The following is a 17805-nucleotide window of genomic DNA, read 5'->3' on the forward strand; positions in this document are numbered from 1 at the left end:
AAACCTATTTTTTCCAAAGTTTCCAGCATTTCAGTTTCATATGCTCTGGGTGTTTGTATTTTTAGCCACGCAAGCATCATATTTAGCACCACCATTATGTTACATCTTCAGTTATGACCAATTTTATGACCAAATGACATAATTTTAGATTAATCAGCACTGATGACAGCCTTATTTTTGCATTCTGTATTTTAAGGCTCCAAAACATAGCAACAGGGAAAAGGCATTAAAATACTTTGGTAATCTACTTTGTACTTGTGTTTTTATAGATCTAGTACTGTAGATAGGGCAGAGTAATTATAGCACCGTTATTTACCCACAGCTTTGATTTAAAGAAGGATTTCCTGGCTTTTATATTCCTAAATAAAATTTGCGATTAGTCAAGCCTTCCTTGAAGAGATCATGTTTTGTAACACGCTAATGAATTACAGAAACTCATTAACGTGAGCTGCTGTGGTACCACACAAAGCCCCTGATTCATCTATATACAGTTGGATGAGCAGTAACATGCAGTTAGGTGGGAGTTTTAATCAAATTAGGCGCAGGGAACACATGTCCACACTGACTGTAATCTTGTAATCTCATTGTGAAGTCTGTCAGTGGAGTCTCAGTGGGCCTCTACAGTAGCTGGCTGCAGTAAACAGATCACAGTGTGACTGTCTTCTTTAATGAACTTCGTTTGATGACTAAGAGACAAACAGAAAAGCCTGTTAGTCACACCATCCAGTCTGTCTTTCTCTATTGTGTCGTGAAGTGGAAGAAAGCTTTCGCTCCACTGTGAGATAAACAGGTAGAAGGTGTTAAACTGCAAGTTTGTTTTCATCTCGCCGTCTTCAATGCATCCACTTAAGGACAGGGATAGCTAGAGGAGCTCAGGCCTGTAGCTTCATTTCCATCCTGGACTTGCTATAAGGGATGAAATAAGTGGTGAGATACTGACATGCTCTATTTTTCCTGTCAAAGGAAATCATAATAGCAAACACGATGAATTCATTTCCCCGTGTCGGGCTCGTGTAAACTCGTTCTTGAATAGATTCATGTAAACTCAGGAAGAGCAGAAGAGAATGCGTACAGCCGGATCCATGTTGTTGTTCAGTCTGAGCATTTATAGAAAGTGAGTACACATATGCCAGGCCATCTGTGTGAGACATGAACTCACTGAACTGCCTTTGTTTTCACCATTTTCTGGATTCACTGTATAAAAGCATCGAAACAGGAGCCCAGCCAGAAACAGGAGGCTAAGCTGGAGTGTTTACAAAGCGACAAACTAACCCACTGAAGGAAACCTCCTTTCGACATGCCACGAGCTAATTCTGACATCCTGCTGTTGGAAACGTGGTCTTCCAAATTCATCACTCTGCTTCTAATGAAACCTGCAGCAAAGTCACAGAGCTATGCCAAGAAAGACGAGTGTGAACTCAGGTTTGGAAACACAGTTCACACCAGGGAAACTCTCTCTCTACATATATATGGGAGCTCTCCATGTGTTCTTAGCACCGTTTCATATCTGTAAACCATAAATACGTGTTCAAGTGATGAACTTAAATCACATTATCTCTGAGCTGAGATGCTCATGCAGTCTGATTCATATGATTTGGGTCACATGATTGCTATTATATGGTTAAAGTATAGTATGCTCAGATTTATTCATACAGCGATACTTCATTTGCTCATTGTTACTTGTTGTTAGGCTGCTTTGGAGACTTGATTGTTATAGAAAATATGATTATGAGTGGAATTCACAGCTGGAATCAAAAGCAGAGGTTTGATTTCTACAAAAACAGTGAATGCTAATTAATTAGTTCATACACCACAGATCACATTATAATGAAAACGGTCTTTAAGATCAAGAACACGATTCAAAAACACTTATTTGTATTGATATTTAATGCCACTGATGGAGAACTTGACTGATAACACTCTAAATAAGACAATAAATCTAAATAAAGAAGGCAAAGTGAAAAGTAAAAAAAAAAACAGTCTTTTCCAGCTTTAGCTGTCAATTGTAAGCAACATTTTATCCGATTCATAAAATGACACATTATGACCTGTGAAGCAGTGCATGCATTTAAATATCTTTTCCTTCACCTGTGTGTTGGTGGGTTTATTTGTCCCGAATTTTGCCTCTTATGCTGTGCTCCTCTAATAACAATAATAATAATAATAATAATCATATAAAGTTTGTAAAAAAAATTGTTATGTTCACACATGTGAAACTGTGTACAGTAGAGTGACATGCAACGTGGAGCTGAAGGGGTGTGTCTGCCTCGGCTGACTGTGACACCGTGGGGAATGCCAGACATTCTGATTAGGGGGGCAAAAAAAAAAGGTCATTAGAAGATGCTGTGAGCACACAGGGAGTGACAAAAACTGGATTTTTGAAAAGTCACCCCATCCTATCTGTGGAAATTATAACTTTGGCTGTAGAAACCTGGTGCAATAAAAGGATAAACAATCTGAACGGCCAAAACAGGAAACCATGCTGCAGCGGTTATAGATAGATAATCCATAGATAGGATGAGACACAGGTGTGTTATGTTGCACATGTTGAAGTGAAACTGCTGCACCCAGACAGCTGAGGGGTGTGTCCACCCCTGCTCACTGTGGCTTTGGAGCTCACACACAGTAAGTAAATTCATAATAAGCATCCATTATAGTGTATAAGTTTATATTAGTGACTGTATATACATTTTCTGTGCACCCTTTTCCAACAGTTTCACAATAGCTCAGTTTTCTGACTACTAGTGATGTGTCGGTCGCGGACGATCCGGTTCTAAGAGCCGGCTCCTCGTTGGGAGCCGATTTAGGGAGCCGTTTTTTTTTTCACTTCAGTGCCTCACTGTCTCCTTCCCCTGACACTCTCCCTCATGCCATGCCTGTTCTCACACATCTTGACCAATCACGTTCGGCTTTCAATTAAAAAAGTAGAGGAAAAAAAAAACTAGTGGGGGAAAAAACTTTTTTGTTTGAAAGCTGCACGTAATTGGTATAGCAGGGGTGACAGACACACACGCACACAGCGGTCGCGGAGGACAAACATGACAGGAGGGAGACGAGAGACATTATTTATTACATTATTGCGTTATTTTGGGCGATAAATTAATTAAATAGTTAGTACGTTTTATTTATATAGCACATTTTTACACCGCATGCACTGACCAAAGTGCTTTACAATTTCAAAAATAAAATAAAATATAATAACATTTAAAAATATAAAATAATAATAACAGCAATAATAATAAATAAAAATATAATAATAATTAAATAATAAACCAATTAATAAAATGTGAGGAGTCGTTTGGGAGCCGAAAGAGCCGGCTCCTTAAAGTATGCAGAGCCAAAAGAACCGGCTCTCCAAAAAGAGCCGAATTCCCATCACTACAGACTACAGAAAAAAAATAACTTTATTCCCCGACTGCAAATGTTATGTAAACGCGTTTATACTGTGTAGTGTAGTTCCACCGCGTGTCCAGCAGATGCCGCCAATCCACAACAAACCTGCAGAGGGAGCGCCGACGTCTGCCTGCAACCCCCACAATGTGGTCTCCACGTGAGGCGAGCACCGCCCAGCTTCCTGACACCTCCATCTCCACCTCCATGTCAGCAAATAAAATAAATAAATAAATCATTAGCAGTCTATAAATTTCACTTTTCATGTCACTACATCAAATCTGGAGCCTCTGACGTCAGCAAAATATCAGTGACTAAAGATGAGGTGTGAGTGTACTGTCATCAATAAAGACTATATTTAATATATAAAACATACAGCAGGATTTCTGTGCTGTCAGTACAATACTAATAATAATAATAATAATAATAATAATAATAATAATAATAATAATAATAATAATAAACTTGAGTTTGTTTCATATATAAGCTTTAAAAAAAGTATTCTATCTGATAGTAAACATGGGTCCATGAGAGATGAGGCAACTTTTAAATGCAACCGAATGAGAACTGTCACAACCTTAATTATTGGCTGGCAATATTCAACATGAGCTATGAATTGTGCTTTGGTTCCCTGGCATTTGTTTCGCTCACTAACAACAGGTTGCTTCCCCTGTGGCTCTGACACTCGCTGTACGTTCAGGCCATCTTGCGACAGTCACATTCATTCCCAGCCTGCGATGCCCAACCAACCGGAAGCGCGGATTGATTTCTCCACGGAAAGCAAGGGCGGCTAAAAAAAAAAAAGAAAAAAAAAATCAAAGAAGCGCTTATTAAATAATAATCCGTCACAAAAAAAAGGGAGATTATAAACCTCACACTTGACGAGACATCCGCTTAAATCAAGGATTATTCTTTCGGGGATATGGGATCTACCTTCAGGGTCCTCACCTGCTGGGCACCGTAATGGTGGTGAGTATTCAGATCTTTGGAGAAGCTTCTCTCAGCCTTTTATTTATTTATTTTTGACATGACAGCTTACTTCCATTGAACTTTCATATATTTGATAAGACAACACAGACGAAAAGCATGTTGGACGTCTTACGTGTGAAATGGACGCGGCGGATGGATTTTATTTGATTTTATTCGCGTTTTGTTTGATTTCTCTCGCTAATTGCGCGCGTGACAGGCCTCTACAGCCACGCGACATTTTAACGGTTTTTCTCACTAAATTTTTTTTATTTATTTTTTTAAATCACGCACTTCATTTAGTATTCACTTCACACGGGCTGACATTTCACTAATTGTGTTTTTTTTAAATGACTTATTTGTAAATTACCTATGTTTCCATTCATTTTTAATAATATATAGGAAAATAACGTCGTGGTAAATATAAGCAACCCCCCCCCCTTAAGGCGACGTGCTGAGAGGGGAATAGCCCCACAGGCTTATTTATAACATGTGATTCAAGAGGTTTAGTGTAAAGGTGGAAAAAAAACAACAACAAAGGTCTTTATTTCTATTTTGGGTGCTCTCTGTGATTACTGAGCAATAGACACATCTGGAAAGGACACGCCCAGACTCATTTAGACTCATTCATGCCAGGGCTGAAGCAAAAAAAAAAAATACACATTACATATTGCAAATTTAATTGCAAAGCATTTGCGTCAGTGTTTTATGGTGTAATATAGTATATAGGGGTGTGGAAGGAGATGTTAGCCCTCCTGGTTAAGCTTGAAGACATTACAACCCGCGGTTCAAGGACCCTAAAGTGGAACCCCGGACCCTAGTTTGGGCACCGCTGGTTGATGGGCGGCTGCTGCCGCCGCCAGAGCGATTGAAAGCCGCCAGCTCGGTCGTCAGCTCACCGGTGTGTGTGTACGTCTTTCTTGTTTTATATATATATATATATATATTAAATACTTATTTGGGTGGTGTCGTGCTGCTTGGTGGCGTATCTGAAAGGTGGGGGAGGAAGACATGACGGATAACTCGACGAGCTCTCGTCGGTGGGTAGAAGTGGAGACGACGCGGAGACATCATCACCATCATCAGCATCAACATGGCGACAGCTGCCCCCTCGGCTCGTTTTAAAACCGCGAACAATTAAGGTACCGTCTGACACCCGTCGACTCTTTTATTTCTCCTTACCTAATTAGCGATTCGAGCTGTTTCCATTCACACACTGTCACGTCGGCGTTTATTTGTGGTTCTGAGTTTGTTAAAAATCAATGCAGCTGCCCTAAAAATCAAATATAAAGAAATGAGAGACGTCCTCGAAGTGCTTTAAGGTCACAATAAGGTAATAATGCTATAAGTTAAACCCCATTTCAAAACGTCTCAGGTAACAGGTAGCTTTTATTTATTTCCTCACCCCTTTTGACACCGTGTCTGCAGAGAAAATGTGTGCGATTCACCTGAAGAACACTCCGTGTTTTGTGTTGATTAACAAAATGTCTGATACTTTAAGGGAGGTTTGGTTTGGTCCCTTAGCTACGGTGGCCCTAAAGTGCAAAACACAACAGCAAATCAAAAAACACAACAGCAAATTCAGAAAGTTAACAGCGCTCATGTTTTGAAAACATCTAAACCATGTCCTTCCAGTTCAAAGGACGGACCACCAGTCCAATCAGCGACGATTCATGTCGTCCGAGGGTACCTACCTTTTCCGTTTTGAATTTGCTGTTGTGTTTTTTGATTTGCTATTGTGTTTTTTGATTTGCTATTGTGTTTTTGAATTTGCTATTGTGTTTTATGATTTGCCATTGTGTTTTTGAATTTGCTGTTGTGTTTTGCACTTCAGGGCCACCGTACTTAGCACCATGGAGAGTGAAACATCTGCAGACTGCCTATAAAGAGAGAGCTGTCTGAAGGGCACCTAAAGATGTGATAGGTGACATTTAAAGGACTGGTTCACTGATTTGGAACATTGATATAGGATCTGGGTAAAAGGTTGATGTTTTCTTGCTGGAGTTTGGTGGAGGGACGGTCAAACAAACAGTAAATCAGTCTGCAGTCAGCTTATTCCTCGCTGTGCACGTGTGGAATTGCATCTAGCAGTGACCTCTTCATGCTTACTGCCATCACATTAACCAAAACCTTTAAATGCATGTATAGAAATGCAATTTATGTGTGTTATTCATTAGAAAACAATCAGATCGGTTATTCTCCATTTTCCAAGCGTGTTTGATCCCTTAGCAACGATGTCAGAGTGCAAAAAAAAAACAAAAACAAAAATTAGTGCCATGTGAAGGCCATCTGCGTGTGAAGCCTCAGATCTCATAGTCTGTCATGTTATATTTGACTACAGGGATGACCACGCTGATAGCTGGGTTCAGAGGTGGGTGTGGATGTTGGGCCTACGGGGTCGATCATCATCCCTCCCCCCTCTCTCTCTATCACCACCACCACCACCGGCCAGCAGCTCATGCCAGACAAGCTGTCAAGGCCGCTCGTCACCACATTGGGTCCCAGGGCAGTGTTTGGGAACGCAAGCAGATGTGTTTTATGAGACGGCCCTATGGGAGAAGCTACTATTAATTCACAGTTGATGAGCCGTAGCTGTTCGAGCTTTTCTTCTCTCTCGTCGAGAGGTGGTAAAAAATGAATGGCTGTGTTTTATGGCATGTGATAGCGTTCGCATGTTTGAACAGTTGAATTTTCAAGATGTTTAGAGTAGACGAGTGTTGACTGAAGACTCAAGGTCCCCTCGCTTGCTTTTTTTTGTACCAGCAACCTTCAGCTTTTGGCCGTACGACAGCAAATCGATGACACATGTTAAAATCTAAATGGAACCAGTGAACTTAAAGGAATAGTTTGATATTTTTTTATTTTAATTTGGAGAAGTCGATTTTTAGACATAGATCAGTGGTGGTTACATGTTAGGGACCTTTTTTTGGCACAGTTATGCTGTGACATTGTTGGACATGTCACATGAGTTTCTTGCTACTCCGGCACAGGTTGAAAATGGTCTCTGGCTCTTTACAAAAATAGGTTATATTGGGTGATTCCATGTCCATTGGGCGAAAGGAACAAAAAAGCTGATGACACAAGGAGACATCACTTTTGAGATTCTGCCAGAGGGGAGGTTCCTGTTTTCTGGGCCAGCAGAGTGTCCCACGAGGAACGAGACCCACCTGTGAGACTGCAGAGACTGGTAGGCACCGAGGACGCTCTGCTTAATGGCTCACCAGGGTGTTTTTTTTTTGGGGGGGGGGTCTTGTTTGTGTGCTTTCCCTCTATTTCCTGCGGGAACATGACGGACTTCTTGGGTGTCAAAGGGTGTCAGATGGTTTTACAAGAGGGATCTGGTGTCGCCACTGATTGGCACTACATTCGTTACTACTGAAAGCTACCGGGAATACTTAATTTTTTACTCATTTGAGGCCACACATTAATAAATGATGCCATAAAAGGACTGTACTTCCGCTAGCTGTGCCGAAACCACTTCAGCCAAATGAAGCAGTAATAAACACAGAGACAAACACAGAGAGATAAATGGATAAATGTGGACTGTGTTCTCTCGGGAGAGCCTCGTCGGTCCCTCATGCTGTCCATCTCAGTCGGCGCTTACTATTTCTGTGTCCCTGTGAATCAGCTGAAGGCGTGTCGCCGACGTCAGACCCCCTATTTAACTGCCTCTCTAAAGCCTCCAACCCTACCTGTGACCCCTCACTGCTTTGATTCCACCCAGAGGTAGGCACGGCACACCGTGGAGTCTGCTTGTGTCATATGGAACTATTCTGGTGCTATACAGTGAGGAGACGTGAAATGTGAAGTCCGTTTACAGATCTCAGGTCATTTCTCTTGAGTCACTTTGCCTCTTTATGTTAATGTGATGGTAATTTAACATCTCAGGTCTGAATAAGTGTCTGAGTCACTTTTATGTTCAAGTCACAATGGCAGTCTTTCTGGGTCTATCATGTCACACATCACAGGTCTGCAGCAGCACAGAGCACAGAGATATTTAATGCATGTTGTGTTCGCCCGATTAAGATCCCCGCAGTTCATTCCTTACTTATGCATCATGCATCAGAAAACTCTTCTTCCTTTTCACCTCACATGCTGCCAAATATCGCGGAAAGTAACAGCACAGTCACATTTTTGATTATGGTTCACGTCATACTGTACAAATGTAGTTACCGTCACTGTTTGGATGTGGAAAAGAGGCACAGATGTGGACACAGATTAAAGATCGTGCAGCAGTTGGAGTATTAAGGCTTCTGGAAATATCTTCTGAGCTGCTGTAAATGTTGTTAAACGAGCTTCTGGGTTTTTTAAAGATTTCTTTTTTGGGAAATAGGATGCTCTGTGCAGTGACTCGAATCTACAGGCATAAACTGCTGCTGAAAAGTGAGGAGGCATTGTGTCAAAAACACCCCAAACTTTGCTTAATTGTACGTGTGTTACATCTTATTTATCCATGAAGGAAGATCCGCAGGTGAACGTACCAATTATTTTCATAATCCTGACTATGACTCCTGACCTGTTTCCCCCCTCGTTTCTTTCTCCTCGCAGCTCCCTGCCCCAGCTGAGCCCCTCGCTGCCCTCTGAAGGAGCAGGATGACAAGATGGCACAGCTGCTTGTACCGCCCGGACCTGACAGCTTCCGCCCCTTCGTCCCCGAGTCGCTGGCCGCCGTCGAGAGGCGCATCGCCGAGGAGGAGGCTCGGAGACCGCGGGTGGAGCGCCGCAGCGACAGCGACGATGAAAATGGGCCAAAGCCCAACAGTGACCTGGAGGCGGGGAAATCTCTCCCCTTCATCTATGGGGACATCCCTCCCCCCCTGGTGTCCACCCCTCTGGAAGACATGGACCCCTTCTACAGCAATCAGAAGGTCTGTCGCTTCACTTCATCTTCTGAAAGGAAAATATGAAGCAAACGAATGTGAATTGATACTTCTAAGACATGTTCCTGACTGTGCTGACCTTAAAGCATCATTATAGATCTTGATTTAGCTTTCAATTATGGTCTGACTCAAGCTCTGAATATTGATACATTACAGATCTCTGCTTTTTTGTCCAAGCATTTTAGCCCCTAAAAGCCTGCAGGTAATGGGCCGGCACTCTCAACTAACTACTTTAAGGAAACAGATGTAGCAATTTCCTCCCACGCAAGAACATCTTCAGCTGAATAAATGAACTTCCTATCCTTGAGTGTTTTTTTTAATTAAAGGGTAGAGTTTGTTTTTTAAAGTAAAAGCATGTTGTTCGATTCAACTTCATACTCGTACTCCACTGCATTTCAGAGGAAATATTAGTAGCTGTATTCACTTTGCAGACAATAAATCATTAATAATTCATATGACATGATCAGCTTCTAAAAATATCCTATGTGTAGTCCTTAGGGTCTTATTTCTCTCCAAATAATAATAATAGTAATTCAGCAGCATTAGCATTTGATTTGGGCCCATTTCAGCATTAATGTGCTAAGAGTTGCTACAACATGTCAACATGTCCGTCCATAAACAGACTCATCCGGCTTCATTATAATAACAGCCACAGACCCGGAGCAGAGGCGGGACAGCTTCGTCCTCTCTGCTGTTATGACTAATCACACATGCACAAAGGCAGCCACGACGAGCAGACGCACACTCTGCAACACACGCAGGTTCATGAAATGTCATTTCAGTTCTGTTTTATGTCTCCGGCTCGCACACGGCAAAACGGCGAGCACGGACGTAAGCAGCGTGATGCAGATCTGAACTAACGCTGTCCTGTCTCTCTTTCAGACCTTCATAGTATTGAATCGCGGGAAGGCAATCTTCCGTTTCAACGCCACTCCTGCCTTGTACATCTTAAGCCCCTTCAACCCTCTGAGGAGGGTGGCTATTAGAGTTTTAGTACACTCATATCCTTTCAGAGTTTGCAGCGGACACAGTTTGATTTGGATTAAAGGCCTCATCAGACAAAAGAGGGATTTAAAGTTGCTCATTATGAAGACTAAATGTCATTGTGGCTTTAGACTATACACCAGGCTTACTGCTGAGGAGTAGGAAGGAATGTTTATGGCTTTTTATACTTACTGGAGAAATGTTAGTCTTGACTGTCAGCTTTGGTTTTAGTGCATCATATAGAGCATACACGAATATAGAAATGAATGCTTCCTTGACTTTGTCTCCACGATGTTCAGCATGTTGATCATGTTCACCATCCTGACCAACTGTGCTTTCATGACCCTCAGTAATCCCCCGGAATGGGCCAAGAATGTAGAGTAAGTAATCATCGTAATCACCTGTTTTCTCAGTCAGAACACTAATTATAATATTAATCTTCATGTTTCGATGTTTTCTTCAATGTGAGAAGTAATCAGTGTTTGCACACCAACTGTGAATAGATAATGAAGTATGACTTTACCATAGATCACTCCATTGTTTACTCATTCACCTCCCTGTATGTCACTTTAGTCTTTAGTAAGCAGTAAACTGAGATTTCTGATATTCGGGGTGTCACCACTCATATGTGGACTTTGGCTGATGTGAGATTTCAGTTGTTTTTGGACACTCCACATCAAGTGTCAAGTCTGATATATCAGAGCTCACATGCGATTTATGTCAGAAATGTGTGATTAGGGCAACAGTTCAAGACCTCATGGCGACATACAGTCCCACAAAGCATGATGGAAACTGTAGTTCCAAAACTCTAAGCTACTGACAAACAACATTTATATAAAACCGCATTGATGTGAATATGTATAATACCACTGACATACAAATGAGTAGTCAGATCTAGAATAACAATATGAGGCAGGCATGTGAAATGTGAAATCAAGAGCCGCTTCAAGAAAATGCTCGACAAATGTAAACCTTCATCACTGCCCTGCACACAGCGAGTCTGTCACCTTGCAACCAACATCATTATTTCTCTCTGCGTGTCTTTTCCTCCCCACACTCCCTCTCTTCCTCACCTTGTTCACCAGGTACACATTCACAGGGATTTACACCTTCGAGTCCCTTATAAAGATCCTGGCCAGGGGCTTCTGTGTGGGGAAGTTCACTTTCCTGCGGGACCCGTGGAACTGGCTGGATTTCAGTGTTATCCTCATGGCGTAAGTATCCTGACAAGCACAGTTAGGATGAGCTTAACGTGATCCGGCGTAGATTAAGAGGCCAAATGCTTTTAATGCTAATCAGCCCAGCGGCGGACGAAGTTCCAGCGAATATGAGGAGAATGAAGAGCGGGAGATAATCTGCAGTTTAGCTGTGTGCGAACTAAAAAGCAATGCCACAAATCTCAACTCCGCTCTGTTCTAATGGATATGAGCCCCCAAAGCATGGAGCATCTTGGCCCATGTTTGTCACACGCTTCAATAACTTCACCCACTTGTCTCGAAAACTACCAAATAAAGCCTCCAGCATTAGGTTACACAGTGACTGTTAATGTAATAACACTGTAATCTTGTTTTGTCTAAGAGACTCTTGTAATTCATACTGCTGTTATGAAAGCTGCCTCTCTCTCTCTCTCTCTGTCTCGGATGTCTGTGCACATGCTTCCCGCCTGTGCGATGCTGTGTAGTAACTGTGCATTTGATCCTGCAGGTATATAACAGAGTTTGTAAACCTAGGCAATGTTTCAGCTCTGCGCACGTTCAGAGTTTTGCGAGCTTTGAAAACTATCTCAGTAATACCAGGTAAGGCTTGCCGCGCCTGCTGCCGACACTCCTGCCATTTGTCCTCTGTGCGTGACCGTTTGCCGTTCCCCTCCTCTCCCACCCGCCCCTCCCTTCTCCCGTCCCCACGACCCCTCCTTTTTGTCTCGTCACGCCATGTGTGTGGGTGCTTGATCTGTGCGTTTGCGTATGTGCGTGTGTGTCCCCCCTCCCCTCCCCTCCCAAAATGCCCCCCCCCCCCCCCCCCCCCCCCCCATCTACCCAACTCCCATCCCTCCCTTCCTCCTCCCCCCTTCCCCCTTACCTTCCCTTACAGATATGTCACGAGTTTGTGGACCTGGGCAATGTCTCAGCACTGCGAACCTTCCGGTTCTGCGCGCCTGAAAACTATATCAGTCATCCCAGGTGAGAGAGCCATCAAGGCCCCCCCCCCCCACCCCCCCCGTAGTGTTAATGAAATGCTAACGGCTAACTGGCGTTTCGCTAACATCCGAGCACCCCCGCCCCCCTCCACACCCGCCCCACCTCCTCTCAGCTCATCTCACTCGTAGCTAAAAAGCCTGATGACGCCCGTCGCCGTCTCTCATGCTGCCTTTCGTCCCAAGGCCGGTAAAAGCTGGAATCTGGCTCCAATCTGCACAGATTGACACGATTCTTAGCTTTTAGACACATCCTTTAAGGCAGAATTCTTTTTTGGCTGAAATCTATTCTTGCCTTGGGAGACTTTACGAGTAGATTTTGTGCACTATTTGTTTTTGGGTTTTTTTCCTCCTTTTTTTTTTGCATGAGACATTGCAAAAGCCGATTTTTTTCTGGTGGCAAGCACTTGTGTGTGTAGGGTTCCTCCTTACCTTGTTTTCCTGTGCATGTCTTGTTCAATGTTGTGTGTTTTTTGGCGGGTGGGATTGTGATATGGTGAGCGGTGGTTGGGTAATGGCATTCCGAACACTAACACTATCACATCACAAACTAACAAAAAGGTCACATGTAAAGCACGAGGAAAACATTTCATTGGCTCTTTGTGCAAAGAGGATCATCACTTATTGTAGCTGGACCCAGTTCAACATTCTGGGCTCTGATTTTGCGCTAGTAAGCATACTGCACAGGGTGCAAAATTGGGAGAAGAGGTGCAACAATATTGAGAGTGATGTTTTGGTGACATTTTGGTCTGTACCGTCGAGAACAAACATCCAAAGAGCAGTTCTGCTCTCCATACAGCATCACTGTGCTAAAGGAATGCTCTGACATTTTGGGAATCAGGCTAACTGGCTTTATTGTTGAGAGTCAGATGAGAATATTCAAACCACTCTGATGTCTGCACGCTAAATATGAAGCTGGAACCAGGAGGCGATTAGCTTAGCTTAGCATAAGGGCTAACAGCAGATGGAAACTGCTAGCCTGGCTCTGTCCAGTGTTATAAAATTCACCTCTAAAGCTCACTAATTAACTTGCCAAATCTCGTGTCTCTACAAAAGCCACAACTTGTTTTGTACAGATCTAGCAAGCAAAATACAATATTTTAAACCAATGACAGTATAAAGAATGGAACGTATGAATGACGTCACCCAAAGGTTTCCAAAGCATCGTTTTGAAGCTCAAAATATATGGCTTTGGCCAACGCCATGTTGGCTGTCATGCCTCTTCCACCTCCCGGCTAATAGCTACCTTAGGCGGGCACCTGGATGGTTGAACAAGCCACCTGTAATGGCACCCACCTGTCAATCAAAGTGTCCATGCTGTTAATTCTGCATAACTTTAAGTCTTAATATCATTTGAACAGGTGAGTTGTATAAATAAATTCACCCTCAGTACAGTTGTCATGAACGGGGAAATTAGCTACAGAGACCAAAACTGTTTTTTGTACCAGGCTGTAAACATGTTTATTTCTGCTGTGAAGTTGGACATTTGAACATGGGGACTTATGGAGACTGAAATGCTCTGAAGCCAGCCTCAAGTGGACACTGAAGGAATTGCTGTTTTTGGCACTTTAGCATTTCCTGTACTTCACAGCCATGGAGGTTGCCGCTTGGTCTTAATTAGTGATCTTATAGACTGTAGACAGAGCCAGACTCCAGCCTTAAATGCTAAGCTAAGCTAAGCTAAACATCTGCTGGCTTTGTCCAGACATCAAAGTGGCATTAATCTCGAGTGTTTCCCAAAACGTCAAACTGTTTCTTTATTATGTCGCGTTCACACTCCACGCCCAGGCGCATGAGAAAGGTATGATCATCACCAGTCACCCTTCAATTTGTACACCCCTTCACTCAACGCTCTTGCGCCATCACACCATAATGGGCACGAGAAACATACCTTCCTCTACTAGTTAATCCATGATCAGCAGTGATCTGTGTCAGCCTGGTTCCTGTATGACAGCACACAGTTCATACAGGAACCTCCACTGCAGATCCCCCTGGCTGCTTGCTACTGTAAGCTCTTATTAGCAGCTTCTTCTCTATACAAGCTTGTGGCTGTAATTAGCAGGCAGTAATCATTCTGCGATGTCCCCCTCCCGCCCCCCCACTCGCCCTCTTTCTTGCCTAGGCTTGAAAACCATCGTCGGCGCACTGATCCAGTCGGTAAAGAAGCTGTCGGACGTCATGATCCTCACCGTGTTCTGCCTGAGCGTCTTCGCCCTCATCGGCCTGCAGCTCTTCATGGGCAACCTGAGACAGAAGTGCGTGCGCATGCCAGTGAGCAGCAACAGCAGCAACGTCACCATCGACGACGAGATGATGTACAACTTCACCCTGCAGAACGCCACGGATAACTCGTTCAACTGGACAGAGTACATGAGCGACGAGAGTAAGCCCAAAGTGTTAGATGGCCGTCGGGCGCACGGAGGGGGTTAACCAGGGTCAAGTTAGAATCCGACCCAGACAGCCTGAGTCAGATACTGGCTACTTCATACGCAGAGATGGGTCAGGGCAGTGATGGTGGTGGTGGTTGCGTGGGGGAGGTCGGGCACGGTGGCATGCTGCCATGATAAGGAGTGACAGCGATGGCCGGGAGCAGGGGCCGCACTCTCTAACAAGGGCTGGTGGGAGAACGCGGCAAATGTGGCAGATAATCGCCACAACAATAAAACCCTCTACTTTCACCCCCTCACTACCCTCCATCATTCTCCAGTAGCCCATCTGTGTGGCATGAACAGCCTAAAGTGCTAGAGGAGGGTGAGTCACCGGCCGCCAGCAGGATATCGAGGAGACGTGCAGCAAGCTACATGACAAGCCGATGCCAGAGCGAGAGGAGAAGGAGAGCTGATTAAAATTGCATAGATGTTATAAAGTCTGGCGTGTTAATTGCATCCATAACTGCGTTTGGCCCTAAAGAAATGTGACGTGATTGTGATTTCAAGATAGTCAAGTGTTAAGCGAGGACGGAGCGGCCTCCGAAAGTCACCCAACGGATGACTAATGCGGTTGGGTGTTGAATCGAAACAAATCACCACCTTTCGCTCCGTCTCCCCGACACTGTACAATATTACACCCCAGACAAAAACTGCAGAAGCTCACAGGGTGCATGTCGCCTCTCTGTTCCCTCGTCCATCTTTTCTGTTTCTTCATATCCGCCTTGTGATGTGGTCGACTGACCGTCCCTCTTTCCTCTCTCCTCTAGGTAATTACTATTACCTCCCTGGCCGTAGGGATGCTCTGCTCTGTGGGAACGGCAGTGGCGCCGGGTAAGGCTTGACATGTTTTATTTATATGGCCAATTAGATGCACCACAAAGCCGAGCGTACACAATTAGTGTCGACACTCGCCACCGCGCAGAGGCATCTCAGGAATCTAAGCTGCTGGTTAACTATGGGTGCTTCTCGTTGAATGTGTTTGTGATCCTTTTGTGTAGCTAAAGAAAGATTATTGATTTCAATTGATGTTTAAGACAGTCATCAAAGAGTCACATTCTTATCGCATTGTGGCAGCTTCAAACTTGGCGGGCTGGTAGAGGTGTGGGGTAAGACGCAACATCAACACATATCAGTGCGAAATGCTACACATCACGGCCCTGCAACCGCCCAGTACTTGGACTGGCTGCTTGTTAGGAGAAGAATATGGACTGGATGACCTACAAACTGAGAATAAACGACATCAGGTGGCTGTAAACAACTTTCCAGCTGCAGTCAATACCAACTGTGTCAAATTTAAGATGGTGTGAGTCAGTGAAGCACTTCCAGGAGACAGCCCAGCAGGACACATGTATGGTCCAGGTTTGAGGCTTGACTTGCTTTAGATTCCTGGACACCTGTCGCCTTCTGTTCTAAAGAAGACTTTTAGACGAGAGGTGAAGCATCTTCAAGAAACTAAAGCAAGTCCAGTTGCTGTTGACGTCCTGCAGTTCTAGACACACCATCACTGCTCTCAGTATCATGGAAATGACTTCAGTTCCTGAGAAGCTTTTAACCCACTGTGCAGGATGTTTCAATGTTTGATGTGAAATGATGGGAGGATGTGAAACGAAGATGTGGAATATTCATGGAGCATTGGGTCGGGGTGACACATGCTACACATCCCTAATGCACCATGTTGGTAACACGCGTGTGTGTCCTGACAGGCTCTGTCCAGAGGGCTTCACATGTATCAAAGCTGGTCGTAATCCAGACTACGGCTACACCAGCTTCGACACCTTCAGCTGGGCCTTCCTCTCCCTGTTCCGACTCATGACCCAGGACTACTGGGAAAACCTCTACCAGCAGGTTGGTAGACTTCTCTGCTCGTCGTTGTTGACAGTGAACTCTATAGAACAGCGTCAACATGTCATATCTACAAATATGTTTGATGTGTTGTTGCGTTCCAAATGCAAAACCAAACTGAATAAATCTTCAGTCAGTGAATACGTGAGCAAACATCTCCGGGTAGTTTGCTTCAAAAGGAGTTTTTTTTCAAATGGGTGTGCCATTCTGTAATTATAGACCAGGCCTGTTATGTAAGGCTTTTTTGTCTTTTGTTTTGCACTGCTGCAGAACAATGCAGCAACTTGACATTTGCAAAGTCACCGAACAATCGGATGACCACAACTGAACACTACATATCGTGTTCACATCATGTACAAAAGATAAGAAAGGACAAAAATATGTCATCTTTAGCGTCATAAACAGATTTCCAAAATCAATTCTAAACAATGCTTTCCTCTCCCCTGCGATGTGTCTCGGATCTGTCAGACTCTGCGTGCAGCAGGAAAACCCTACATGATCTTCTTCGTGCTGGTGATCTTCCTGGGCTCCTTTTACCTGGTGAACCTGATCCTGGCCGTGGTGGCCATGGCGTACGACGAGCAGAACCAGGCGACCATCGAGGAGGCTCAGCAGAAGGAGGAGGAGTTCCAGGCCATGCTGGAGCAGCTGAAGAGACAGCAGGAGGAGGCACAGGCAGGACATTCATCTTTGTCTGTCGAAATTCAGTTAAACCAGTCTGTTATTAGTTAGTTATTCATTTTAAAAGCGATTCGATGAAAAGTGCATGAAGAAAGTGATGTTTTGGGATGACATAGATGAGGGGCTGGAGAATCTCTCTGTATGTAACTGGGGAGACTCTGTTGATTCTTGAGCTTAAAGTCTTAAACCAGCTGCCAAAAGCAGTGTTGCCCCAGGCAACCAAGGGATTTACTGTCCTAGATGACCGACACCTCTCTGCTGCTCCCTCGGGGGTCAGGAGTCCTTGGTGGACTTGCAGAAAAAACAATTAGCAGATTGACATGTAAATATACGTATTGTAGCTCAGACTGCTGGGCCAGTAGACTGTGCATCATCTGTGTAAGAGGCTCATCATCAAGGGAGAACTATACCTTGTGTTCCTGGTTATTTTGAAGCTTGT

General features: G+C 43.9%; 1 protein-coding gene across 4 annotated transcripts in view; it reads left to right on the forward strand.

Moving 5' to 3' along the window:
• Positions 1-4004: 4004 nt before the first annotated feature.
• The window catches only part of LOC104926395 (sodium channel protein type 2 subunit alpha), a 33516-nt gene continuing 19715 nt past the window's right edge, over positions 4005-17805 (forward strand). The window contains exons 1-10 of one of the 4 annotated variants that reach the window (XM_019257476.2): positions 4005-4359; positions 8905-9224; positions 10119-10237; positions 10511-10600; positions 11306-11434; positions 11925-12016; positions 14537-14797; positions 15611-15674; positions 16547-16688; positions 17154-17360. In XM_019257476.2, the coding sequence (XP_019113021.1) occupies positions 8958-9224; positions 10119-10237; positions 10511-10600; positions 11306-11434; positions 11925-12016; positions 14537-14797; positions 15611-15674; positions 16547-16688; positions 17154-17360 (1371 nt within the window). In that variant the 5' untranslated portion in view covers positions 4005-4359; positions 8905-8957. Of the gene's footprint in view, positions 4360-5307; positions 5499-8904; positions 9225-10118; positions 10238-10510; positions 10601-11305; positions 11435-11924; positions 12017-12311; positions 12401-14536; positions 14798-15610; positions 15675-16546; positions 16689-17153; positions 17361-17805 lie in introns of those variants that run through there. The other 3 variants (XM_027291625.1, XM_019257474.2, XM_019257475.2) reach the window with 3 other exon arrangements.

This window comes from Larimichthys crocea, chromosome XIX (assembly GCF_000972845.2).
Source record: "Larimichthys crocea isolate SSNF chromosome XIX, L_crocea_2.0, whole genome shotgun sequence".
Classification (NCBI taxonomy): Eukaryota; Metazoa; Chordata; class Actinopteri; family Sciaenidae; genus Larimichthys; species Larimichthys crocea.